General features: G+C 45.3%; 1 protein-coding gene across 1 annotated transcript in view; it reads right to left on the bottom strand.

Annotated features, from left to right (window-relative positions):
- Hydin (HYDIN axonemal central pair apparatus protein) overlaps positions 1-27,618 on the bottom strand; it is a 350,853-nt gene that overhangs the window by 14,455 nt on the left and 308,780 nt on the right. Inside the window, 14 exon segments of the mRNA XM_036188859.1 lie at positions 6,644-6,822; positions 9,157-9,295; positions 9,750-9,962; positions 11,003-11,201; positions 12,175-12,253; positions 12,255-12,273; positions 13,654-13,814; positions 16,931-17,149; positions 19,809-19,951; positions 21,445-21,732; positions 21,960-22,062; positions 24,237-24,426; positions 24,534-24,685; positions 26,726-26,961. Of these exon segments, the coding sequence (XP_036044752.1) occupies positions 6,644-6,822; positions 9,157-9,295; positions 9,750-9,962; positions 11,003-11,201; positions 12,175-12,253; positions 12,255-12,273; positions 13,654-13,814; positions 16,931-17,149; positions 19,809-19,951; positions 21,445-21,732; positions 21,960-22,062; positions 24,237-24,426; positions 24,534-24,685; positions 26,726-26,961 (2,320 nt within the window).

Here is a 27,618-nt window from a genome sequence, read left to right as displayed (position 1 = left end):
GGGCCTCGGTCAAAAAGGCCCAGATATGCCAAAACAAAGTTATCTATTTGGGCTACACCCTGGAGGGAGGGCGAAGATGGCTGACCGAGGCCAGAAAAGAGGCAATTGTCTCAAATCCCCCCTCCCAAGGGCCCTCGGCAAGTCCGAGAATTTTTTGGGCACGGCCGGCTACTGCCGCCTCTGGATTCCTGGGTTTGCTGAACTGGCTGCCCCCCTATATCCTCTCACTAAGCCGGGAATCATGTTCCGATGGGAGGAAGAACATCAACAGGCCTTCCAACAAATTAAAAGAGCATTGCTCGAGTCACCAGCCCTGGGCCTACCAGATCTAACCAAGCCCTTTGAACTATTTGTGGATGAGAACTCAGGCTTTGCTAAAGGGGTATTAGTGCAAAAACTGGGGCCCTGGAGGAGGCCGGTGGCCTATCTATCCAAGAAATTGGACCCGGTAGCCACTGGATGGCCCCCTTGCTTACGCATGGTAGCCACTATTGCAGTCCTGCTCAAGGATGCGGGTAAACTGACTCTGGGTCAGCCAATGACTGTGCTATCCTCCCATGCGGTGGAAGCCTTAGTCCGGCAGCCCCCAGACAGATGGCTCTCCAATTCCAGAATGACTCATTATCAGGCCTTGCTGCTAGATACCGACCGAGTGACTTTCGGCCCCACAGTCTCCCTCAATCCGGCCACCCTACTACCCCTGCCTGCCTCCTCGGGGGAGCATGATTGCCTCCAGATCCTGGCGGAAGCGCACGGCACCCATCCAGACCTGACCGATCAACCATTAAAGGACTCAGACTATGTCTGGTTCACGGACGGGAGCAGCTTCCTCGAGGAGGGGACGAGAAGAGCAGGAGCAGCTGTCACCACTGAGTCAGAGGTGGTCTGGGCCTCGCCGTTGCCGGCTGGAACATCGGCCCAGAGAGCGGAGCTGATCGCACTCGCCCAGGCCCTCCGGATGGCAGAAGGTAAGAGTCTCACAGTCTATACTGACAGCAGATATGCCTTCGCCACTGCCCATGTGCATGGAGAAATCTACAGACGGAGGGGCCTCCTGACTTCAGAAGGTAAAGGAATCAAAAATAAAAAGGAGATTCTGGATCTCCTACAAGCACTATTCCTCCCACGGCAGCTCAGTATAATGCACTGTCCAGGGCATCAAAGGGGAACACAGCAGTGGCTCGGGGAAACAGGCTGGCTGACCTAACCGCCCAAGCCGCAGCCTCCCAACCACCCAAGGAAGGGCAGCTGATGCTCCTGCAGGGTCACCCGCCGCCTGGCAGAGGCCCTATGCCCTACAGCCCTGAGGACCATGAGCTAGTGAAGAAAATGGGGGCGGAATGGGACTCTGAGAAGCAGGCTTATACAAAAGAAGACAAACTAGTCATGCCTACTTCCCATACCCATACATGCTCAAGTTCCTTCATGCACTGACCCATCTAAGCAAGGGCAAAATGAAGGCCCTACTGGCCGACGAGACTTCTGGGGCTATACTACTGAACCAGGACCAAATACTCCAGCAAGTGACCTCTAGCTGTCCAGCATGCACCCAAGTGAACCCCCGGAAAGGCCCACTTAGGCAAGGGAACCCGCCTAAGGGGCCATCGCCCTGGGACTCATTGGGAAATAGATTTCACAGAGGTAAAGCCCGGACTCTATGGCTACCGTTACCTCCTGGTTTTTGTGGACACCTTTTCTGGATGGATGGAAGCATTCCCCACCAAGAAGGAAATAGCCAATGTCGTGGCCAAAAAGCTGTTGGAGGACATTTTTCCCAGATATGGGATGCCCCAGGTAATGGGGTCCGATAATGGGCCTGCCTTCGTCTCCCAGGTAAGTCAGAGGGTGGCCAGATTGCTGGGGATTGATTGGAAGCTTCATTGTGCATACCGGCCCCAGAGCTCAGGACAGGTAGAACGAGCTATAGAACCATTAAGGAGACTTTAACCAAATTAACGCTTGCAACTGGCTCTAGAGACTGGGTGCTCCTACTCCCTTTAGCCCTTTACCAGGCCCGGAATACCCCCGGACCCTATGGTTTGACTCCCTTTGAAATTATATATGGGGCCCCCCCACCTATTGTGAATTTCCTTCATCCTGACATTTCGTCCTTCGCTACCAGCCCTACCTTAGAGGCACACCTCCAGGCCCTCCAGCTGGTACAGAAGGAAGTTTGGAAATCTCTGGCAGCAGCCTACCGAGAGCAACTGGACCACCCAATAGTCCCTCATCCCTTCCAGATCGGGGACTCCGTCTGGGTTCGGCGACACCAGACCAAGAATTTGGAACCACGGTGGAAGGGACCATACACCGTCCTGCTGACCACACCAACCGCTCTCGAGGTCGATGGGATTGCTGCCTGGGTCCACGCCTCCCACGTGAAGGCTGCTAAGGAGATTGACCCGACCAGCGCCAAGGAGTCCACATGGAAGGTACAGCGCACTCAAAATCCACTGAAGATAAGACTCTCTCGTACCTGATTCTCCTCCTTATTCTTACCCCTCTCCCAACCCTGGGGTCAGGGCCCCCTCACCAGGTTAAAAGGCTCATTTGGACTGAGCCACCACCCCTGGCCCCTCACCTTTATGCACCTCAGTAAATGAAAGATTCCATTTAGTTAAAAAGAAAATGGGGGAATGAAAGACCCCCCGGCACCCCTATAGGAATGCTATGTTTGCAAGGCTCATAAGGGAACAAAAGACAGTTCCAGGAAATAGAATGGCCCCACCGCAGCCCAGATAGCCGATAAGCATTGCTCTGTTGTGCAAACCCCCTAGCTTGTGAGGCACGTAGGGGAACAAAGGAATTCAGCTAGAAGGCAAAGGTGTAGAGATAAGCAGGATGTCAGGGACAGACCACCTGGCGTCAGTACGGGAGGAATTCTAGATAGGGGTTGAGTCAACACACATATCTGGTTACCAAGGAGACCCACAAACCGCCCTGAGCCTGAGTTCACGCCCTATTGGATTTATACTTGTATACTCGCGCCTCGCTTTGTCCAATTAGAGCTCTGTAACCATTCGCGCCTTGTTTGAATTATCCAATCAGAGCCCTTTGACCAATGCTTTCTGCTTCTGTACCCGCGCTTTTTGCTATAAAAACCCATCTCACCAACCCAGAGGCGCGCAAGTCTTCCGAGAGGCTTTGTCGCCCAGGTACCTGTGTTTGAATAAACCTCGTGCTGTTGCATCTGATTTGTGGTCGCTGCGTGCTCCTTGAGACGGGGGTCTCACCTGAGGGGAGATCCCTCCGGGGATCTTTCACAAGTACTGTCTCTTCCCTAACTGACTGCTCTGTCTAGAAGGTAGATTCTATGACCTGGCCGCAGCTCTGCTGGGACTCTGCTTCACTCAGGAGTTGTAATGTTTTCTTGGGTCTGTAATAGGGAGCACCCCCTCATCCTCTTTGATGGCCCACATCTCTATAAAGAATCCCTATGTTGAGTTCTTTTGAATTTGACCTTGGATGACCCTGGCTTTCCTGTGCGGGGTCCTGATTCATTCTTTTGTTTTCTCTTTGGCTAATGTTAAAACATTTATTTGCAATGGGTGGTGGTGGCACGTGCCTTTAATCCCAGCACTCGGGAGGCAGAGCCAGGTGGATCTCTGTGAGTTCGAGGTCAGCCTGGTCTACAGAGTGAGTTCCAGGACAGCCAGGGCTGTTTCACAGAGAAACCCTGTCTTGAAAAAGAAAAAAACAAACAAAAGAACATTTATTTGCCCATAAAGCTTTAGGATCAACTTATCCAATTCTCTTCCTTCCTCAGTCCTTTAGAGATTGAGGCTATCAGATTTCACAAATAACTTTTATTAGTATAAATGTGAACCAAGTACTACCTGGGACATATCTATGCTAACATCAAGTCTATCTGAAATTAAGATCTAACTTTGAATCCTGTGCAAACCTAGCTGGGATTCTAATTGAAATCTGATTAAAATTGCCTAACACCCTACTAGTCGAGCTGGAACTCTCATCCAATAACTGATGGAAGTGGATGCAGAGATCCTCAGCCAGGCCCCAGGTGGAGCTCCAGGTGTCCAATTGTCGAGAAAGAGGAGGGACTGTAAGAGCGTGAATTGTTGAGCCCAAGATTGGAAAAAGCACAGGGACAAATAGCCAAACGAATGGAAGCACATGAATTATGAACCAAAGGCTGTGGAGCCCCCAACTGGATCAGGCCCTCTGGATAAGTGAGACAACTGAATAGCTTGAACTGTTTGGGAGGCATCCAGGCTGTGGGACCAGGACCTGTCCTTAGTGCATGAGTGTGGTGGGTATTGTCTTCCCTGAAATACTGTGTGTTCCCCGAAATAAACAAATCTGGGGTCAGAGAACAGACAGCCACTAGAACAAAGCCAAAAATGGTGGCGGGAAGAGTAAGCTATAGCAGAAGTTGGGCGGTGGTGGTGCATGCCTTTAATCCCAGCACTTGGGAGGCAGAGCTATCAGATCTCTGAGTTCAAGGCCACTTTAGAAACAGCTAAGCATGGTGACCCATGCCTTTAATCCCAGAAACCCAACCTTTAATCCCAGGGAGTGGGGGCAGAAAGAGAAAGGTATATAAGGCGTGAGGACCAGGAACTAGAGGAGTAAAGCATGTAGTTAGTTAAGCATTTAGTTGGTTAAGCGTTCAGGCTTTGGAGCAACACAGTTCAGTTGAGATTCATGTGGAGGAGGACTCAGAAGCTTCCAGCCTGAGGAAACAGGATCACCTGAGGAACTAGCAAGGTGAGATAGCCTGATCTTCCAGCATTCACCCCAATAACTGGCCTCAGGTTTGATTTCATTAATAAGACCTTTAAAGTTTCCTGCTACACATGAGCTGGCTGTTTGGTACCTTGGGCTTACACAGGGACACTTTGCTCAGCCTGGAAGGAGGGAACTGGACCTGCCTGTACTGAATCCACCAGGTTTAAATGAATCCCCAGGAGAGTCTTGGCCCTGGAGGAGATGGGAATAGAGGTGAGGGGCTGGAGGGAAGGTGGGGGTGGGGTGGGAGGGGGAAGGACAGGGGAACCCATGGCTGATGTGTAAAATTAAAACACAAATATAATAATAATAATAAATGCCCAAACCAACAAAAAAAATTGCATTTTAAAATTTTGGGAGAACTAACCAAATGTTTGGCTCTTATTTGGAAGCATGCTAATGTGATTTAACTCTTGACATATAGGTCTTGGGAATTGGATTTATCTTTGGATATTGTACACTTAGCTAGCAGTAACTAGTTTTTATTTTTGTTTTTGCTTCTAGGTATTTACAGCAAAATGGGATGAAACTTCATTTTTTGCACATTTGTCTCACTCGGTTTACCAAATTATCTCGATTCTAGTAGTTTCTCTTTCTTGACTCTTGAGGCTTTATGTGTACAAAGTGATTAGTCACAGCAATAAGATTATTATTTTTCTTTCTCCCTTAAAGTTAATGCCCATTGTGCTTATTTTTTGATTTTTTTCATATTTGTTAAAATCTCTAAGAAAATGTTTGGTTATAGAGGTGATGGTAAGTACTCTTGCCTAACTCATTTTAATTCAAGTAGTTTCAGTGGCTTACTACAGGGCACCATTTGCTTGTCTCTTGCTATAGGTTAATCATCTTTATGTTTTCCCTCCAACTCTTGTTTTTATTACTGGAGGGTTTTTGAGGGTGGGGATAGGGAGGAACTTCTGATGAATTTTAGCAATGACTTTTTGGTACAGTAACATGAGCATATGGTTCTTCATTATTGATATAATGATTATACTGAAATATACATCACTGCATTCGTGGGTTAAACTCTTCATATTGTTTGGCTTACTATCAAGAATACTGTTGTCTAAATAAACATCTAACTAATCACTTAAAAATTCTTTGGCCTTAGCTGTATTTTACATGTCCCACACATATCCACATGAAAGACACACGGAGTTATATCTGGTGGCTGCTTCCTCTACACCACAGTTCTCTGCTGGAATGTTACCTTGTCAGCATCTACCAAATTCCTCTTCTTTCTACCCTGCTGTATTCTTTCCTATAACCCACAGCAACCTCTGACTTACCATGTATTTTACTTGGTTTTGTTAGTCTCCTTCCCACGATTAGAATGTAAACCTGAGGACTTTGTGCTTTATTTCAGTGTATTCCCATTCCACAAAGGAGTATTTGGGCCCATCTGGTATCTCCCTACCCTCTGTACTGAAGATTGAACCAGGGCTTTGTGCATGCTTGCCAAGCACCCCAGCCACACCTCCCTCCAGCCCATTAATAACAATTTCTGGCCCAGTGAATGCATGAAAAGACAGTAGAGGAATCTGAACACAGTAGAACAGACCAAGCACCAATCAAACACAGCCCACGTCCTGGAGGTGAGAGACATGTACAAGACACAAGGCTCTAAAGATGAAGAGTCAGTGCAGGATCTACAGGAACCTGCCCATGAGACTCTATAACAAACCTCCCAGGTATTCCCAAGGTGTTAGGGTGTGGCTGCCAAAGACAGTTTTTGGAAAATGAAATTCAGAGGAAACTATCATATGGCTCTCTGATAAGTGACAGAGTCTTTCTGACATATCACTAGAAGGTTCCAAAGGGAGTGACCCATGATGGTCTGCTCCCAGAGTCCTTGATGACCTATGGTCATGCCAGCTCAAAATGAAAAACTGACTGGGCCTCCTTACCAATGAGGAGAGAGCTGAAGTTGAGATGTGACTTGTCAAGAGATATGAGGGGGTCTGTGGTTTTGCCCACCAGCAGGAAGGGGACTGAGATATTATGCTCTGGGATAGAGAAAGTCCAGAGTGCCTCTGTGATATCCAGGTGAGCAGGCAGGAACTGGAACACAACCTAAGAAGACAATTCAGAAAAGGACAGTGAGAGGCACTTCTTCATTGTCCCTTTGGAGACCTACTAGCACGAGGGCCATAGGAAGTGACATTTCCCCAGGTTATCATTACCATCTAAAGTAGGTGTGGCTTGATCAGCAATGTCAACCAGTTTGCCCTGCCTTTGGAAGAGCGGAGCCATCTACCACACCCACAGCCTGTGCATCATGATTATATTGTTGCAGTCTGTGCCAATCTTTGGGATGGCATGATTGTAGTAGTAGCACAGGGGACCGGAACTGGCACCCATACCAAAGAAAGACAACCTACATGTCTGTCAATAGTCTGGCATATAGCCCAATTCAAAACCATTACCAGGGCAACAAGATCTTTCTCTCTCTCCTTTGTCTGCCCGCCCGCCTGCCTGTCTCTGAAAGTCAGAAAAAGATAATGAGTGACTGGGCTGGATAGCAGTGGCATTGATGGGGATGGATTCCTTGAGGGTGAGCTGGGCCATGGCATGCCACAGTCTATTTGCTAAGTGAAGATACAAAGGAGCAAAAACATCACTAATGAGGACAGGAAAACACTGGCTGGTAGAGAGAAAATGGAGCAGACTTCTAGAAAGAAGCAGAAATGCCTGGTAGGAGAGTCCATTCTCAAAAGCTACCATGGGTGTTTGGCCTCCTTCCCCTGGGGAAGCTAGCCTGAGTGAGTCTCCTTGTACTTGGTCGATCAGGATTGGATGGAAGAACAATGGCATTTGGTAAGGTCCATGCCAACGACAAGATAATATGTCACTTGAATGATACTACTGTTGCCCCAGACCAACACAATCTTGGATGATAGATTCTGCAACTTACCTCTCTAAGAGCTGGGCAGCATCTCTGATGCTGTGGAGAAGGAGTATATCTAAGCAGGACCACAGCTACCGTGGACCTAGCTCCTGGATCCTATGTTGAACTAGATGGCTTTGGGCACTGTCAACATGCAGAAGCCAAGTGGAGAGTCTACAAATATGCTTCATTTTGTTTGGGAAGGGTTAAAAACAATAAGCTAACTACCAATACATAGGATAGAGACATTCACACAGAAATACAGAAATTTGGAGTTCCCAGAAAAGTCTAGGAGAACAGGTCATCCTGGGTCTATTTGTCTATGTGGTGTGGTGATCATCTGCCAGAGGGGATGTAAAGCCAGTGGGCCTTGGTGCCAGCACTGCCTGTCATTCTCCCCCTGGCTGGCTTTGTTCATTTGGGTGACCTTACGGAAGGCATTAAATATTTTTTAAAGAGATTTTATTTTTAATCATGTGTGTGTAGGTGTTTAGGTGTGGGTATGTGCATATGATTGCAGGTGTCCAGAGGCCAGAGGTGACACATCCCTTTGGAGCTGGAGTTATAGGCCTGTTATGGGTGCTGGGAACTGAACTTGCGTCCTTTGCAAGAATAAAAAGCATTCTTAACTGTTGTCTCTCCAGAACCAACACCAGCATTTTAATTTATTCTCATCTCCCCCACCCTGTGTGTGTGTGTGTGTGTGTGTGTGTGTGTGTGTGTGTGTGTGTGTTGGGGGGTGGGGTAGGGGTGTGGGTGCTTGTGTGCTCAGCACATATGTGGAGGTCAGAGGACAACTTGTGAGAGTTGGCTTTCTCCACCCATCATGTGGGTCTCAAGCTTGGCAGCAATCACCCCTACCTGCTGAGACATCTCACCAGCTTCCCAAAGGTATTTGAATTCATAATTTCCATTTCATGGATTTATTGCTATGTGTAAGATTTTCTGTAGAACTTTCTGGCCATAGAGCCTACATGTATGCTTTTTTTTTTTTTTTTAAAGCTGAGAATGGAACCCAGGGCCTTGTGCTTGCTAGGCAAGCACTCTACCACTGAGCTAAATCCCCAACCCTACATGTATGCTTTGACTGTCAAGTTCACACATAAATCTGACTCCCTGCCCAGTATTACTGTGGAGACATTTAGGACTAAGCCACAAGTTAGGCCTCTGTTCTTACGTTTTGCTTTTTTCTTTGGGAAAGTAAAAACACATCCCTTTGCTGCTGTCAGTCTTTTAGACACAGATAGTTCTTTAGGTCCTCATCCCACGATCCCAGGAATCCCCAGATATTCATGTCTGGTTCCCATCTGTTCCTTTAATATTCTCATAAGATCCCTGAAATACTAGGGCTTTCTCCACGACCATCCAAGAGAGCACAGATATATCTTGCTCACCAGGATTGTACATGGTAGACACTCAGTAAATACCAGTTGATCAATGATTCTCATCAATGCTATTCTCTCTTCACACATTTGCTATGCAGAGATGGCTAGAATTGCTGGGTCCCTAGCCACACACACCTCAGCTTTCTTTTCAGGGTGGATGACACCCTTTTCTGTAAGGCACACAAAGGCTGGAGGGTGCTGGAGGCTTTCTGTTTCTTCAGAGGTCCAGCAGAAAGAGTAGGTGCTATTGGTCGGGTTCAGGATGGTAAAGGTCCTGGCCAAAGGGAAAAAATTGATAGCAGAAAGTGAGAGAAGCTATTTTAAAAAATTTAAGAAAATTTAGGTAGACCCCCAGAACTGTCACCATCTCCTCCTGGGAGCCAGAAATGATCTGAGAACTTCATTACTGTAGAAATAAAAATGCCTTCTCCTCCTAGGATCTAAAGGGGAGTTGGAGTCCTGGACTTTGGAGTGATAATGCTCCCAAGGCCATATGTGTCTAAGGATGCTCTGTGGTCAAGGTGGGGGTGAGGGAATATACAGTCAACACTGTGGATACAGAACCCAGCTTCATTCATGTACCAGTTCTCTGACATTAAATATCTACAGGAGACCCCTAGGACTTAAAAACTGCTTTTAGGTTAGCTGGTTTCTCTGAATTCTTCCTCTGAGTTCTCCAGAAGGACCGACTGGCATGAAATCAACCAATGCAAACCCACATGACTCACCGGAGATTCTTTCCTCCTATACCCACACTGGTGAACTCAATCACCCGGGTGTTTGGATCTAGAGCCCCAGCACCTGGTCCTCGGAGCTCTGGGTTGCGCCGATGACCGCTGATGTAGTCTGAGTCCTTCAGGTCAAAATGGCAGAAGGGCAGGATGCTTCGCCCTTTTGTTACCAACATAGGGCCTTGCTCTCCTGATGGCAGGTTAGGAATTCTGAAATGACATGGTTATTTTAATTTTGATTTTATATTCTGCTATTGCTTTCTTAGCTGGTTGGAAATGAATATTCTGTCCACCAGAATGTGAGTTCCATATGAGCAGAGGGTGGGTTTTTCTTGATCAGCAATCATATTGTGCCTTGACTGGCAATATGTACTCACTAACTAATTGTTGAAAGGATGAGTGGGTTGAGTATGAAGACCCTGAATTGGGGTCCCTCTGTGTATTTACATGTGGCTCCAAGTTTTTTCCTCCTATCAGTATTAGTTGTAAAAGGAGTGCTTATCCTCTGGGTCCACTCCTAGGTACCGAATAGAGTACAGAGAAGGACCTGGAAATCCTAAAAAATATTATTGTAAGACCCTTATAGACTTGATGCATGTGAACAGATTCAGCTCCTAGGCTGAGCTGAGGTGGCCCTAGTGTGGCACAGGTTTCTGCAGTGTGAGAGCAGGGGCTCAGGGAAACTCATGACAGCTCATGTAGGTCTCCGTCATCCTAGGCCAAGGCTTATAGAAAAAGTCCTCTTTGGAATCCTTGGCAGAAGGTACCACATCTAGGACTTTCAGTGATGTATGTATTTGCTTATTTTTTCACTCACCAGACCAGACCACATCCACCAACCTCATTTCCCTTCCTATCTTTGTTTATTGAGCTTATTGTGGGCCAGGCATTGCTCCAAGTTCTTTGCTTAAATTAGCTCAGTTAGTATTCCAAATAATTCTACATGATAAGGATTGCTGAAGTTTGTATACAAGACAATGGAGTCTCAGAGAACACAGAAGGAAGCTTTCCCAAAGAGTAGATGCGGCCTGGTTGCAAAGTACTCTCATTTAGAGAAGTCCTGTATGTGGCTGGCAAGGACGCAGTTGGAGGCAAGAGGAGAGTTGGTGAACAGACAACATTCTCCTTGTTCTCTGAAGGCCGGCCCGTTTCCACTACTGGGCTCCAAGGTGTGTAGGGCAGGAAAGAAGGACAGTGGTGGGGTGGACGAGGAGGGTAAGAGCTGGAGGCTTGGAGAACACATTTCTTACTGGCAGTACAGGGTGCTCTCAAACTCTCCAATGTCCATTGGGGAGAACTTCACTTTGAGCTTCTGAGTCTTCCCTACAGGCACAACGCCTGAGGAGGGGTCTACAGAGAAGGGCGAGGGACACTGGTCCGTCCAGTGGTCCAAGGCGCTGTCCAGGGTGCTGCCTGTGCCCTGGCTAAGCTGATCTTTTTGGCTGGAACCTGAGGAAGGATGGAGAAAAGGTGATAGTCTGCAGTGGCAATCAGAGGCAGCCCACTCACGAGTCCTTAAGAACCTCCTGTGATATCTGTGGACCCGTCTCTTATAGCAGGTAGTTTAACCCTGGACACAAAAGGAAAGGAATCAACTCATATTTCACAGGTGACTTGTGAAAAACACATCTATTCATTTTGTAATGTTTTCAGAGTTATTTCCTTCTGGCTCAGAGAGAGTGGGTCAAGAAGGGGTTTGTGGATCTTCTGCACCAGAATAATGGGCTGTGAACAGAATTCGTGGAGAGCCATTGATCTAATATAGGGATTTATAAAGTGGGAGTTCATGGATAAGGGCCCATTCAAACCATCTGTGAATCTCCACAATTGAAAAAACAATGAATACTTTACCTACCAGGTGCTGGGCCCCTTGCTAGAGTTTCATGCACATAAGCTATACATACATACATACATACATAATACATGTATATATATGTGTCTGGGTGCTTTTTCTGCATGTATATATATGCACCACATGCATGCATTTCTGGTGCCACAGGGATCAGAAGAGGGTGTCAGATTCCCTGGAACTGGACGGAGTCACAGTTGTAAGTCACCATGTGCGTGCTGGGAACTGAGCCTGAGCCCTCTGCAAAAAGTAGCAAGTGCTCTTAACTGCTGGGTATCTCTCTAGCCCCACATGCCAGTTTCTAAGTGGTCTGTAATCTTCTGGGTTGAGAACCAGAAGACGAGAGTACTAGTGATAGGTGACATGAGCCATTACTCTGGAGGGACTGCAGGCGGCCTGGGCAAGGAATCTGGGATGGGAAAAGGGCAAGCTATTTATCTCTCAGGTCCACACGGCTTTGTAAACCTCACAAAGCCATTCCTTAGCTGCTTAGGAGGCCCCGTGAGCAATGCTGGCCTTCTATGAACGGGTGACTCGGCTCAGGCCCTGAGGTTCATTTGGCATTGAGTTTACCTTGATTTTCTGGCATGGCAAAACTGACTGCCCTGGAGGTATCTTCTGAGATCCAGTTGAATTCTAACTGCACATGTCCCTGTGTTAACGAGGTCAAACCTGTGGGTGGATCAGCAGCAGACTTCAGAATGTGTTGTCCATACTTTTACCCCACCCGAGTACTGGCTGTATTGTCTCTCAAAGGCAACTCACTTCATTTCTTAAGTGCTTTTTTTTTTAAATGTCTGAATTCTATTCTTTTGTGCACCTACATAAGTATGTCACATTTTCTCCATTCATTCATTCATTTGACAGTGGACACCCAGGCTGGCCCTTTGTCTTGGCTGCTCTGTAGTGTCCACATGGGAGTGCAAACGTCTCCTCAACACGTGGATTGAACTTCCTGTAGACCCAGAAGTGAGCTAGTTGGGTCACATGGTAGGTCTATTTTCAGTTTCATTTGAGAAACCTCTTTACTGTTCTCTATAAGTCTGTCCTTTTCAGCCAAGTAGATGAAGCTGGAAGAGACCACGCCGAACAAAAACAGACACAGAAGGACACACACCATGCATTCTTTCTCAAAGTAGAAGAGCTTAGCATAATGATTACTGGAAGCTGGGACAGTCAGAGGCAAGGCATGGATAGAGAGAGGTTGGATAATAGGTACCAAAATGCAGGGCAGTGGGGGCAGTAAGTCAGGGTGCTACCGTTTATAGAAGCCTACCATATATATTATATCTGAAGGTTCTGCCTCCAGATAAATGTTGAGGGATGGAAATGCTAATAACTTAGATCCAATCATTACATACTGTATGCTTGTATTGAAACAGCAACTCTACCTTGTAAATATGTACCATTTTCACATGTTAGCTAAAAAGCAAATATAAAATAAAAAGATTGAAAACAAATACAGCTAGTTGTAGTGCACACCTGTAATCCCAGCACTCGGGAGGCAGAGGCAGGCGGATCTCTGTGAGTTCAAGGCCAGCCTGGTCTACAGAGTGAGTTCCAGGTCAGGCAGAGACACTTAGTGATTCAAACAATACATTTTGAGACTGAGTCTTGCTACTATAAAGGCCATTATGGATTGAAGCGCAATATTTTCTGGTCTCAGCCTCCTGTAGAATGAATTACCATGCCTGGGTGAAAGTCTTTTTTAAAAAGCATTTTAGCCGAGTGGTGGTGGCACACGCCTTTAATCCCAGCACTCGGGAGGCAGAGGCAGGCAGATCTCTGTGAGTTCGAGGCCAGCCTGGTCTACAGAGTGAGATCCAGGAAAGGTGCAAAGCTACACAGGGAAACCCTGTCTCAAAAACAAAAAACTAAAAAACAAAACAAAAAAACATTTTAAAGAAATTTCATCAGAACTCATTCATTTAATGTACTTTCTTTTTTAAAAGATGCAAAATATTTATGTAAAGATATAAAGAATATAAAAATTCAACTGTTTAGCCCTTAATGGCAGTTTTCTTCATAGTCTAAAAGCTTTTAGTGACTCACTCAAACACTCGAGTCTGGTAAACCAGTGTTTCCTTAAAGAACACGTCACTTGTATTGCACTGATATGAAGCAAAATCCACATTGGCACTGATCTGGATCCGTAGCTCTCGATAATTTTCTTCTAGCATTGAGTGGGCTGGCTCAGGGTCCGTTTCTATCACCTGGAACAAAGGCAGCCACATCCTCAACAGTGCAAAGCCAGCAACGCATAGGAACATTGGGAACATCACACTACCATGGAAATGAACATGAGCCCACAAATGCAGTTCTGGGAGACATGACTGGCAAACCTCCAATAGCTTAGAATGGAAAAGAAGAACTGAACAACAGGCAAGTCCTGAGAGGACTGGGACCACATGGGCATGAGTTTTGGATCAGATGGACCTAAAGAAGATAGAGGGACTGGGCATTGTAATGCACACCTTTAATTCCAGCACTTGGGAGGCAGAGGCAGGCAGACCTCTGTGAGTATGACCAGCCTGGTCTACAGAGAGAGTTCCAGGACAGCCAGGGCTATGTAGAGAGACCTTGTCTCAGAAACAAAAACTAAAGATAGAGAAAAGAGAACCATAGAGGAAAGAATAGATATTAAACAGAAAACGAACTGCAAATGGAGAAGACCAACAGAATTGTTTAGTTGAGAAAAGATTTTAAAACTTTTGGTGAGATGGAGTAAGAAAAGTGCAAACAAGAATCATTAGTTAAAGGGGTGCATTACTACCAACCCTACACATCTAAAAATACATATAGATGATTTTGAAAATATACATAAAATTTTTAGAGGGAAAAGAAAAGTAATTTAATAAAATCCATGCAATAACAAATTAAAAAACCCATAAAATGTAATTGGACAGTAAAACAGTTAAAGTAAAAGAACAACAATGTTAAAGAAAACAATGGAAAAAGATTATTACTACTAAAGGATTGAAGAGTTGCAAGTCTTAGAGAAGACCTAAAAATAGAAACACCTTGTTAATAGGGAAGACATATTAGTATCACAAAATTGTCATTTGTTCCCCAAACAACCTAGCGCTGCAATCCAGTTCCAAATTTCCATTACAGATTTTCTTAACATTTGGCAAATGGATTCAGAAATTATTCATTAGAAAAAAGGGTCAAGAATGACCAGAATATTTAGAATAAAACAATATGGAGTAGGAGTGTCCCTGCAGACATCAAGGTTGATTATGAAACTATAGAAATTAAGCTAATGTAAAACTGGCTTAGAGATGGACAAACTGGCAACAGAACGGAATGGAGACCAGAAATGGCCTAAGTACAGATAAGACTGAACGATGACACAGTCCCGTCGGTTCTCTAGGGCTGACCAAGCTCAGGAAGGCAGTTACCACAAGCAAACACATGGCGCTAGAGCTTTGTTTCACACCAGACAGCATTTCCACAAGTACGAAAGGCTTATGCACCAAAAGCAAAGCTCAGACTTAAAAGTATGTAGAGAGGTAACTATATTTTGGGGGAGGAAAGGTTTTTAAAAATAAGATACAAAAGTAATAAATGTAGCAAGAAAGAAACGAATAAAATTAAGGGTATTTTCCATGCTGGAGAGACGGCTCATTGGTTAAGAGCACTGGCTTCTCTTCCAGAGGACCCAGGTTCAGCTCCCTACACCCACATGGCAGTTCTCCTCCACCTGTAACTCCAACTATCAGTTGATCTGATAGCCTCTCCTGGCTTCTGTGGGCACTGTAGGCATGGTGCACAGACATATGTGCTGGCAAAACACCCACACCCATAAATTGAAAATAAAAAATCTTTAGAAACTAAAGACTAATTTTTGTTTATCAAAACATAAAGGGGCTGGAGAGAGAGCTTAGTGGTTAAGTGTGAATGCTGCTCTTGCAGAGGACCTGAGTTTGGTTCCCAGCACCCATGTTGGATGGCTCACAATGAGACCTGTAACTCTAGCTCCAGGGGATCTGATGCCCTCTTCAGATCACTGAGGGCACATGCACTCACACATACATACTCTGACCTGCACATGCATATCCAGAATGAAAATCAATACAGCTCTTAAAAAACATAAAGTAAAAAGTTAAGCTATATATTTGTTGAGAGTATGTATAGACACATAACACAAATGGAATTTCCTGAAGGTAAAATAACTTAAACAAAGGATAAGTATCGTAACCAAAAAGTGGGCAAAAGGCACAAAAAAGCATTCATGTGAGAGGTAGCCTGCATGGTCAGTAATCATATGAAGAGCTATCCAACATCATTAGTGCTTAGGGAAATGTAATCAAGGCTTATTTATCATCAGATAATTTCCCAGTTGTCCAAATGATAAGAGCCAAAACACCTTGCCTAACAGTCACAAGGCTGTGGGTTCATCTCCAATATCTTACAAGCAAACCAATTAACCAGCTAACCTCCCAAATGTCTGACAAAGTCAAATGTTGCAAAGAATGTGGCTCACAAAACTCCTCTGCTGTAGGAGTAGAAATTGGTGAAGTTGAAATTGGGCATCAGCATTCACATGTCCCCAGACTTATGCCGCCACTTGTAGAACTTGTAGAAACGTAAACATGGGTGCCAATCTGCACAGAAATGCTGCCCAAAAGAGAAAACCTTGAAATAACTTTCAGAGAAAGAGATAAAAAGACTGGAATCGTGTACAATAGTGAGGTGGATACACTATGTAACTATGTAACTATGATCACATACAGTAAACTTTAACAACTCCCGCTACACCCCAGTCCTTTAGAATGCTCAGGTCAACAAACCATCCATCGAGGGAGTGACATGGAAAGTGTTACCTCTTGGAGGAGGGAGTGATGGGGTTAGTGATTACCTCTAGGAGGAAGACAAAGTTGCAATGGCCAGAGCCACACAGCTATTCAGGGCCTGGTCCCCTTGCTGGGCATGGGTTAATTTCTCATAGGATTCAAAGGAAAACGGCAAGGGATAACAGCAAGGGGCATGTGTGGGCCAAAGATGAGATCCCGCCACGATCTGAAAGGTCTAACTACTCTAAGTCCAGACACCTGGTGGAAACAGGAAGCCACGACTAGCAATGGCACTTTTGAAGGAAAAGGTGAAAGGACTTGCTGTACCCATTATAGAGACTGAAGCTGAACTGCCAACTAAGGCAGTGTGTGTTGTTAGTAAGGGTATGGAAATTTAGTTTGCCGTCCTTGAAACTAAAGTCAGATGCAGACCTTTTCTGTTTTCCACAGCGAGACACTGCAATTGAGAGCAGGGGGCATCCGAGCACGGTGGGCTGGGGGAGGTTGGTGCTTCCTGTGCCCAGAATACTCACTTTTCGTTTTGTAGTCAAGTTCCCAGGCGTATTCCGGGGAGCATCCACCCATTTGACTGTGCGCATGCGGTCATCCCAGTCAGGGACCTGGTCTGCAGGGACCTGGAACATGATCTTGGACAGCGTGCACTTGACATACATCTTCTTCAGGCTGATGGGCACGTCTGACTTCAGGGTCACCACCACGTCCTTCGAACAGCCGGGGTGGAGATGGCCTACCTAGGGAAAAGTCTCGTATTTGTATTTTGGGGAATTCAATCTTAAGGTTCTTCGATGGCTGGTGGTGATTCAAAACATATTATCCAGGCCTATATAGGTAGACTGACTTAAATACATACAAAAGAATGTCATCACAAAGTGAGGCACAGTGGCTCATGCCACGAATCCCAGCACTTATGGGGTGGTGAGTCTGGTTTGCTGCGAGTTTGAGGCTAGCTTAGGCTATGTAATACATTTCAGGCAAGTCTGGTTTACAGAATGAGACCTTCTCTCAAAATAACCAAGCACACACACATTGTAAGACTAACAGTATTAATAGTTACCAATCTGTTACTTGCTTCAAACCCTGTTCTAAACTCTTGAGCAACTTTCTTAATCCCCAGGACACCCTCTGAGAGGTACAGGACTATCACTCCCACTTCACAGGTAAGGAAACTTGTAATTTGCTTAAGGTTTTTAACACTAGCAATCTGGGTTTAAACTCAAGCCTATGACCACCTGATACTTTCTCATTATGATTCGTACAAATAGGAGGCTCTAAATAGTATACTAGGTTCTAGAAAGTGCTCTAATGACCCTTGGCATCAGCAAGATCCCACCAGGGGACCTGTAGGACAAAACTCTCATTATAATACTGAGATGCCACTTGATTCTTTCACTCCCATTTTCTCTCAAGTGCACAATGGAGAAGTTAAAGATGATGATGCCTAGTCAGATTCAAGTGGAAAGAGCAGAGAGCAGAATCCATAGGACTCTTATTAAGTCAGATATTAAAGAATTTTATAAAGACCTAAAATGGCTGAGTGTGGTGGTATACACTCATAACACAAACATTCAGAAGCCTGAGATAGGAGGGTAAGAACCTCAAGGCTAGGCTAGCCTGGGTTATATAGAAGACCTTATCTTAACAAGAAAGACAGAAGGAGTCTACCCTTGTCACATACATTTTTTATATCACAAGTAGAATTTTATTTATATTTACTTATTTTTCTATTATCACCTTGATACAGTATAAATTCTTATCTTATAGTGAAATGTTTCATTGAGGCTTGCTCAGTAATTGAATAAAACCAAAACTTATTATAAGCCACAGCCATCCTAGGCCTCCCCCCCAAAATCTGGAAGAAATGGACAATTTTCTGGATAGATACCACATACCAAAGTTAAACCAAGGCCAGATAAACCATTTAAATAGACCAATAACCCCTAAGGAAACAGAAACAGTCATCAAAAGTCTCCCAACCAAAAAAAGCCCGGGACCAGATGGTTTCAGTGCAGAATTCTACCAGATTTTCAAAGAAGAACTAATACCAATACTCTTCAAATTGTCACATACATTTTTGAAAATATAGTTTTTTTAATAAAATATGGAATCTGAATTAAAACACAGTTGGTTTATTGCACTTTAAAACAAGTATGTTTAAAAATAGTCTAAAGTTTGGGGACTGGAGAGATGGCTCAGTGGTTAAGAGCACTCATTGTTTTTCTAGGACCCAGGTTTGTTCTAAACATGCACACGGCAGCTTACAACTGTCTGCAACTCCAGTTCCAAGGGATCTGACATCCTTTTCTCGTCTCTGTGGGCACCAGGCACACATATAGTGCACAGACATACATGCCGGCAAAATACCCACACACTTACAAATAATAAACAAGGAAATCTTAAAAACATTCTTAGTTTTAATTTCTAATGGGTTAAATATCAATAATTATAATTCACGTGGACAGAAGTCCTTTGAGGGTTCTTAATAATGTTTAAGAGTATGGAGGAGCCCTGGAATGAAAAAGCTTTAAATTGCTCAAATACACTGGATGTAAATGAGATCCCATTTGGTCTGTAGAATAAAATGACTTGTGATTTATCTTAGATAAAGACAAACGTACAAACACCACCAACATGTACACCAACCACATGACAGTCCTCTGACAGGGAAGCCATTTTCTCTCCTGCCTCTGGACAGTGAAGGCTGATGAAAGCTTTGGATTGCTCGAGATATATGCCTGTGTGCCCGTGTGCACATAGAGGTGTGCACAGTGTAAGTGAACTGCTCTATCTTTGACAACTTAGATTATCCTTTCATATCCATTGTACTCTCTGTTTCCTCATAGGTCAAATGTTGATAAAAAAAAAAAAAGACTGAATTTGGCAAGGCTTTGGAACTGGATATGGTATATATTGTGTAGTTAGTTTTCTGTAGCGATTCCTTAGGAGTGGATTTGGGCTGAGATGGTATTGGAATCTATCAGGAGCCTAGGTTGGCCTGGAACTCACTATGTAGCTCAGGCTGGTCTTGAACTTGTATTTCTTCCTGAACTTCTCATGTGTTAGGATTACAGGTGCAGAGCACCGTTCTTGGCTTGCTGAGCCAATTCTGAAGGTCATGCTCTGAAGAACACATGCACAGAGGGACACAGGTCTACACACTCTGGAATAGGAAGCTGGGGCCTCTAGTCATTTATCCAGGCCTCCAGAAAATTCCTCACCTTCTTCCCCATGGCAGGATTTGTTAAACTCCTCTTAGGCCATGGGGCTCTGAGTGTGGGATGGCTACTGGGAAGTTTATTAGTTCAAGATGTGTCACATCCTATTCCATGTACCCACACTGGGGTTGGCTTACGCCTGAGGGAGTCTGGAACCCAGTGAGTACCTTTTGCTTACCTGTGGGGAGAAAGACAGGGTAGCTAAAAGGGGCCACTCGAACCGAACCACATTTACTTGGCTGTGATTGGTGATGGTGAAGCTCACGGTGTAGTTGTTTCCAATGTGGCAGTACCCAAACTGGATGTGGTCCAACAGGGCAGCTAGAGGTCAGAGCAGAAGGCAGTGAGTCCTCTCTGGCCTCTCTTCAGAGCCTGTTTTCTAAGGGAGGCATATCTTGATAGACACTGTATCTCAGTCACAGTTTTCTCTTTTCTCCTTGGATGGTTATATATGAAAAAACCTTGGGTAGAAAGATCTGCCTCCCAGGGCTTAATTGATCTATCAATCAATTGATCCATCCATCCATCCATCTATCTGTCCGTCCATCCATCCATCCATCCATCCATGTACCCACCCATCAACTCATCACTTTTATCTATCTACCTACCTTGGCTCTTCTATTTGTTCAAGAGAAAATAAACATCCTAATGTCATTTGTTTGGTGAGAAAATACAATGAAATGTTAGATTGCCAGTTAAAATATAGGATTCTCAATTAAATTTGAATTAGAGATAAACAATGAGTAATTCTTTATGGTAAAGATGTCCCATGCAATACTTTGGGGACACACATATACTAAAAGTTATTATTTATCTGGAACTTTTTTTCTTTCGAATACCTGTATTCAGGTTTGCTAAACCTGGAAATCCCATAATAGGTATGGAGTCTGATCTCTAAACTTGGATTAGAGATTCAACTTGCTAGCTCCTGTTTGACCCCGGACTAAGGAGCCCTGCCACTGCACATAGCTTCAGACAGGAGTGAAACATCAATTACAGAAAGAGTGTTGACTTCAGCCCCTGATTATCATTAAGTTCCTGTGGAAATTTTGAAGCCAAATTTACAATTCACTTTAAAGCAATCAGGCATAGTGTCAGAGTGCTTAACAAATGCTTTTTGGTAATTAGTGTAACATGAAATGTTTCCTTTGCTGAGTCCAGCCCCTAAGTGGAAGGTTCAGTGCTTTAGACACTGCAGAGAGGCATTTCTTAAACTTGAACATGCACACCACCACCCAGGGATCGGGTTCAAATGTGGATTATGATCCCAAAGGTCAGGGCAGGCCTGAAATTCCCATTTCTGACACGTTCCTGGGAGATGTGATGCTGTAGGCTGCTGGCCTGCTCATCAAGAAGCTCAGCTGTGAGGATGAGGGCACATGTCTATCCCATCTCGAATGAGACAAGCCCACTATTTCACTTAGGAAGCCTAGGACACACATTCCAGATGAAATCCCCGATGCCAATACAAACCAGACACAAGCTGGAGACAGGGAAACTGCAGGGAAGCACACATTTGCTAAAGAGCTGAACTGTAAGTTCCCTAGCAAAGGTAAAGACTTTCTTATTAATCTGCAAGTCTATGGCTCAGGTTAGGGCCTGGTACTTGCACTTGGTGCTAAGTAAGAGTTCACTGCATGAACACGCACATAAATGAAGGACAGAAAGAGTGAGTGAGCCCAGCACGGCAGAGCTCATACTGATAAAAAGACTTGTTCCTAACTTCTCAGGAGGTTGCACCGGCTTTTTAAACTCCACTCTCATTTAGGATGATAGGAGTCAACGGTTGTCAATATCACTTCGGCTTCTCCCACCTGCCACCAAGTCCTCCATGGATGTTTCCTCAGCAATCTCTATGACCTCAGACATAGGCGAGCCCTCCTGGCTAGTGGGACCTATCAGCCCATGGATGTTGTCCAAGGTGATGTCATCCTCGTAGCTTTCTCCCACCAGGTGGATCATGGTCTCCTCATACTGGTTGTTGATCACGGACAGGTGGATGGAGCCTGTCATTCTCCCAAGCTTCTTGGAGTGGAAAAAGACATCGAATTCAGCTGTGTCTCCAGGAGAAACAACCAGGGAGGCCGTGTGGGCTTTTTTGACTGTAAATCGAAGGCAGAGATTACAACTCAGAATCAGTTTAGGAGAATACATCTCAGGAAGACCAGGGCTGGTAAAAAAAAAAAGCAGCCCCTTTGAGGGAATGAGCTTGGGCCACTGGGCTTCTGGTGATGTGACTGAGCACCAGATGTGGCTTGGTCCTGAGAGGTCTAGGGAAAACCAGCTTCGGAGAACCATTGCCCTGCTGAGGCACCTGCTCGCCACTCACCCTTTTCATTTGGTTTGTTTTCCTCCATGATGTAGATGTAGGAGGTGGTGGGTCTCCCTTTCAGAGAGAAGACTCCCAGTTGGTCCCGCAGGTCCACATGCAGCTGGCAGGAGGAAAGTCAGGTTGAGGAATTGAGCTTACAGGCTGCTCAGGAATTTGGAGTCTGGGCTGTGGTATTGTGTTGTATTTGGGGGCAAGAAACTCCAAAGCCATTATGTGGAGTATCCACTTTTTATTCTCTCCCCCCCCCCACCTCTCTCTTTCTCTCTCTCTCTCTCTCTCTGCATGAATATGTGTGAATGGTATGTGTGTGTGTGGCTGTACATGTGTGTGCAGGTATGCACGTGTGTGGAGTCCTAAAGTTGACAGTGTACCCTCCTCAATTGCTCTCCTCTTTATATATAAGCAGGGTTTCTTGCTTGAACCCAGAGCTCACTGGGTCAGGCTAGTTTAGCCAATCAGTTTGCCCCGGGGATCTTCAGTCTCTGCCTCTTGAGTGTTGTGATTACAGGTGACTGCCACTCCCTGTCCTGCCTTTATGTGGGTTCTGGGGGATATGTACTCTGTTTCTTATACTGGTGCGTTAAAAGCGTTACCTATTGAACCACATCCCTAGCTCTAGGAATCATAGTTTTGAGAGTCTTAAGAGAAATATGTAACAAACATTAGACCTGGATGGGAAAAATGGGTATTCAGTCAGGCCATCCCTTAGTATCTGAGTAGGACTGGAGATCATGGTAGGCCCAGAGACCACAGGCAACCTTCCAGACTACACAGTTAGTGGCAAGTGGGTTGCCAATGCTTCTGTTACACAGACAGGCAGTTGAAGAGTATGTTCCAATAATGGAATGGAAATGAATACTTCTATGGAGGAGTGCACAAATGCATCTCCTCGGTACTGTGCATTTGCTAGAGTCCCGTGGCGACCATGCTAGCAAGAGGAGAGGAAGAACAAGGTGGACCTCTAACCAACTTAAGGGAACAAGTGGTTTCGGGGCCACTGGAAAGCAGGCAGGGCTAAAGGCAGACATTTGATTTTAGGTGTGAGAAACCTGACTTTTTTAGAAGGTAGCAATGCTGATTATAAAAATTAAAGTGACCCACAGAAGGAAGAAACAGAGTCACTGCACTGAAACAAGAGATTGCATAGTTAGAAATAACTCTAATAAGGAACTAAATGGAGGGGAACCTAGAAGGCTCAGTGGATAAAAGTGGCTTGCCATTAAGCCTAACAACCTGAGTTCAATCCCAAGGCCCCACAGGCTGGAAGGAGAGGAGTGACTCCTGTGGTTATCCTCTGGACTCCACATTCTCATGTACGCACACAAAATAATAAATAATTGTAAAAAAGAGAAACTATATGGAGGACCTTATATTTTAGAAATATGGAGAAAAGAGTCTAATGAATGGACAGGAATCCTAAATGTTGCCCCTGGTGGGCAGTTACTCTGAAACCAGGAATTCTCCCAGATAATCTGTTGGCTTTCATGTTGATTCCAATGAGATTAAAACTTTTTCTGGATGTGTTTTATTATATGTATGTGGGTGTTTGGCCTGCATGTATGTCTGCACACCACATGTGTGCTTGGTGCCTGCGGAGGTCAGAAGAAGGCGTTGGATCCCTTGGAACTGGAGTCACAGATGGCTGTGAGCCTCCATGTGGGTGCTGGGAACCAAACCAGGCTCCTCTGTAATAGCAACCAGTGCTCTTAACCAGTGAGCCAAGTCTGCAGCTCCTTCCAATGAGATCGTTTTAAAGGAACATTACAGAAGGATTCTTAAGTTCATATATGGGCTGAATAGACAAAAATTCTTAAGAAAAAAATTAGTGGGTGCAGGACCTCACTCAACTAGACTGTAAAACAACGTTATTTTTCCAACCTATGGGTCATGGTCCCTTTGGGGGTTGGACGGCCCTTTCACAGGGGTTGCCTAAGACCACCAGAAAACATAGACATTTACATTTCAATTCATAACAGTAGTAAAGTTACAGTCATGAAGTAGCAATGAAAATGACCGTATAGTTGGACTGTATTAAACAACACAAAGACTGTATTAAAGGGCCCCAGCACTAGGAAGGTTGAGAACTACTGGGCTAGGGCATGTATAAAGTCACCATGATGAAAACCATGTAGGCTAGCACCACCATAATGTTCTTTCTCACCATGGGCCTAGGCTCAACAGAACCAAGGGCCTGAGAGTTCAGAACCAGTGAGATGAAATAAAGCAACATGATCTGGCTAACATGTCACCCCATGTGTCACCCTCAACTGTTACCTGGGCAGGGATGGTGCCGTTGTTCTTAAGGATGAGAGGCAGTTTCTCTGAATGGCCAAGCAGAAGCCTCTTGAACAGGAGCAAGGGGTTCCCATGTTGGTTATATAGAGTTGGCCGAATGACAGTCACACGAGGGAGGGTCCCCTCACCAACAATATCAAACACAAGGCCTCGGCTCCGGGCCAGGTTGCTGCAGGGGACAGGAAGAGCAAGGTGGCTGAGGCCAACCTGGCAGGAACGCTTTCCTGCACAGCCTGTGGGCTGCCACACTGCCACAGGAGTGGGGCTAGCTGGTACCTGGGCAAGCCATCCAAAGTAGCCTCGAAGATGCACTGGTAGGTCTGCATGGCCTGCGGCGTGAACAGCACCGTGGTAAAGGCATGTGAGCGACTCCCAATACACATCTTGTTGGGTTCCACATCAAAGATGTCAGTGATGCGGGCGGCTGCCTGTGAAGGGGGGCAGTGCCAGCTGGGGTTAGCTACTTTGCATTTCTAGTAGGGCTTACTGCTGATCTCTCTGCCCTGCTGTGAGCTCTCCCTTCTCCAAGATTGTGCTAGATAAGCTCAATTACCTTCAGAGTCATGGGCCCTAGATAGAGTGGCCCAGAGTCTGGGGACTTACCCCTAAGCAACATCTGGCTGCATGTGGCTAGAACATGAACTCTGAGTCAAATAGACAAACCAAGCCAGTCAGCCAAATGTTCTCACTACCACCCTATGTTGCCCCTAATTTACTAAATTAATATAAATAATTTAGTGGAGCTGAGCTGGAAGCTGGCTGAAAGTGCTGGCGTTTTGATCTGGGCCTGAGGTCTCTGACTCACTGGGGTGACCCCTGTGTCATTGAGCTAAGCCAAGAGTTTCTGTTCCTTGTAGCTTCAATCACCATGACACAGAATACCTTTTAACATTCAACCGTTGCTATCTGGTGAGTGATTTTGAACTGGACAAACTCCCAGCGTGGCTTCGAAAGAACTTTCTCATTCTTATGAGCACAGGGCAGAACACAATGCAGGCTGCTCCCACTTGCTCTTTAGACAAAGGGTGGTTAAGGCTTCCCTGCTTTCCCCAAGGGATTCCCTTCGAGTCTCACATGGGAGAGGAGATGCCCCCAAGTCCACTGTCACAAAGCTTTTCTCTTCAGAAGCCAGGCTTCCCTACTTTTTGTACTTTTAGTATAGAGTGAGGAGGAAGCAACCCCTCAGTGCTCTACAGCATGATTAGAGAACCGTGACTGGGTGTCACCAGTGCCCAAAGGGGGTCACGAGGGATTAGATGGTCTCCTGATTATCTCGGATAACAGTCTTCCAGGAATGCACACAGCTTTAGGCTGAGGCCAACCTTAGGGACCTCCTCCACCCCCATCAGCCATGAACAATGGGAGGTCCGGGGCATGAGAGCCACACAGGCCAGATTGCACACTGTTCTGATGACGCTGAGTAGTATTTGAAGCATCTACTGGAAACCCTGGGGTAACAGCAACCTGTGGATTCAGTCTTTCCTTGTGTTATCTTTGAAGTTTTTCTTCTACTATGAAGAAATGGCTTTAGTATAATCTGTCCCAGAGAGAGGGGGGAAGTTTTAAGCTTAGCAGACCTCTGAAATGGGCACTCATTATTGAATATGAAAAAAAGCCTGGCTTTAATCCTAGCTGCATATTTCTAGGATATGGGATAGAGGAAGAATTGAGCTTTTTTGAACATTGGTTAATTTCTCTACTTGTAAAATAGAATCAAGTTTGAAAGAGATTTGCGCTGGGTGGTGGTGGTGGTGGTGGTGGTGGTGGTGGTGGTGGTGGTGGTGGTAGTGGTGGTGGTGGTGGTGGTGGTGGTGGTGGTGGTGGTGCACGCCTTTAATCCCAGCACTTGGGAGGCTGAGGCAGGTGGATCTCTGTGAGTTCAGGGCCAGCCTGGTCTACAGAGTGAGTTCCAGGAAAGGCTCCAAAGCTATACAGAGAAACCTTGTCTCAAAAAACAAAACCAAAACAAACAAAACAAAATAAAACAAAACAAAACAAAAAAAGAGATGCAGACACCAAACATAGCATTAACTAGACAATTGCTTAGCATGATGCCTGTCACACAGAAGGCCCTGACACACACTCTCTATTCCACCTTACACCTGTAGTCTGATACCTTCCAAATCTTCCTGACCGGAAGAACCGGAGATTGGAGGCTAACCTGCCTGAACTTGGTGGCCATCTTTGTTTTCTCTCCCAGTGCTTGTATATATCAGTTACACAGTGAGTTCAGCTGGACAGACAAATGAGGTCCCCATTAGTATGTACCAATTTAGTATACAGGTGTGCATAGGGCACACACATACAGATATAGTCCTTGGCCTACGGGAAGTGGCCTTGTGACCTCATAGAACTTCTAACAGGACCTGAGCACCTAGGTGCAGGGGCTCCAGAGCAGGGCCTTCCCAGGGTTCCTTTCCTGGCTTTATACCAACTAAAGAGGGCCAGGGTCACCAGGAGCCTCCTACCTTGTTGGAGATGGGCTTGACTACAATGTTGATATCACAGGCAATCTTTCCCACATTGCTGATCTTGAACCGAGCCTTGGCCTGATGACCCACCAGCACATTGCAGAAGATGAACTTATTTTCATCCTCCACGAATAGCCCTCCACTCTGTATGGTCTGTAGGATGTGGTACAGGTTGGGGCTGGTACAGATCTGGTGTTCCTCAAATATTGAGACGTTGTTGTCAGTCACAAAGGCTAAGGAATGGAGGAAAGAATGTGAGACTGCCTGGCTGCCAGAATCCTGGCTTTCTGTCATGCTAATTTGGATTAAAAACGTTAAAATATTTGTTTATTCTCTCTCTCTCTCTCTCTCTGTATGAATGTGAGTGAATGCATATTCTTTGTGGAGTTCATAGGACAACTTGTAGGAGTCTATTCTTTTCTACCTTGTGGATTCTGTGGATTGTACTGAGTGTGTTAAGTTTGGTGGCAAGCACCCTTACCTTCTGAACCATCTCGCTAGTCCATGATATTTGGATTTCGACAAAGGAGAACCACAAGCTAGGAACACAACTTAATGACAGAGCACTTGCCTAGCATACAGAAGGCCTTGGGTTCTACCCCTTGCATTGCAAATACAAACAATGATAATAAAAAGTGAGAGTCAAGGTGGACAGACTGGGCATCCACACACTGGGATGTAAGTGATGGGACAAAGTCTGTCGGCTTCCTCTTTTGTCCATTCTTACTGGTACATCTCAATTAGCCTTTTCCTTCCATTGGCAAGGAATGGTGAGAACCAAGGTCTTGGGTGGACTTAAGAGGGAGGAGGGAGTTGACTTACTTTTCAAACCGACTCTAGGGGGCTTAGAGCCAAAACTTTACCTGAGCCCTTGCTGGGTTAAATGACCA

This window comes from Onychomys torridus, chromosome 5 (assembly GCF_903995425.1).
Source record: "Onychomys torridus chromosome 5, mOncTor1.1, whole genome shotgun sequence".
Lineage (NCBI taxonomy): Eukaryota > Metazoa > Chordata > Mammalia > Rodentia > Cricetidae > Onychomys > Onychomys torridus.
The sequence above is the reverse complement of the archived record's forward strand: the minus strand, read 5'-3'. Positions and strand labels throughout refer to the sequence as shown.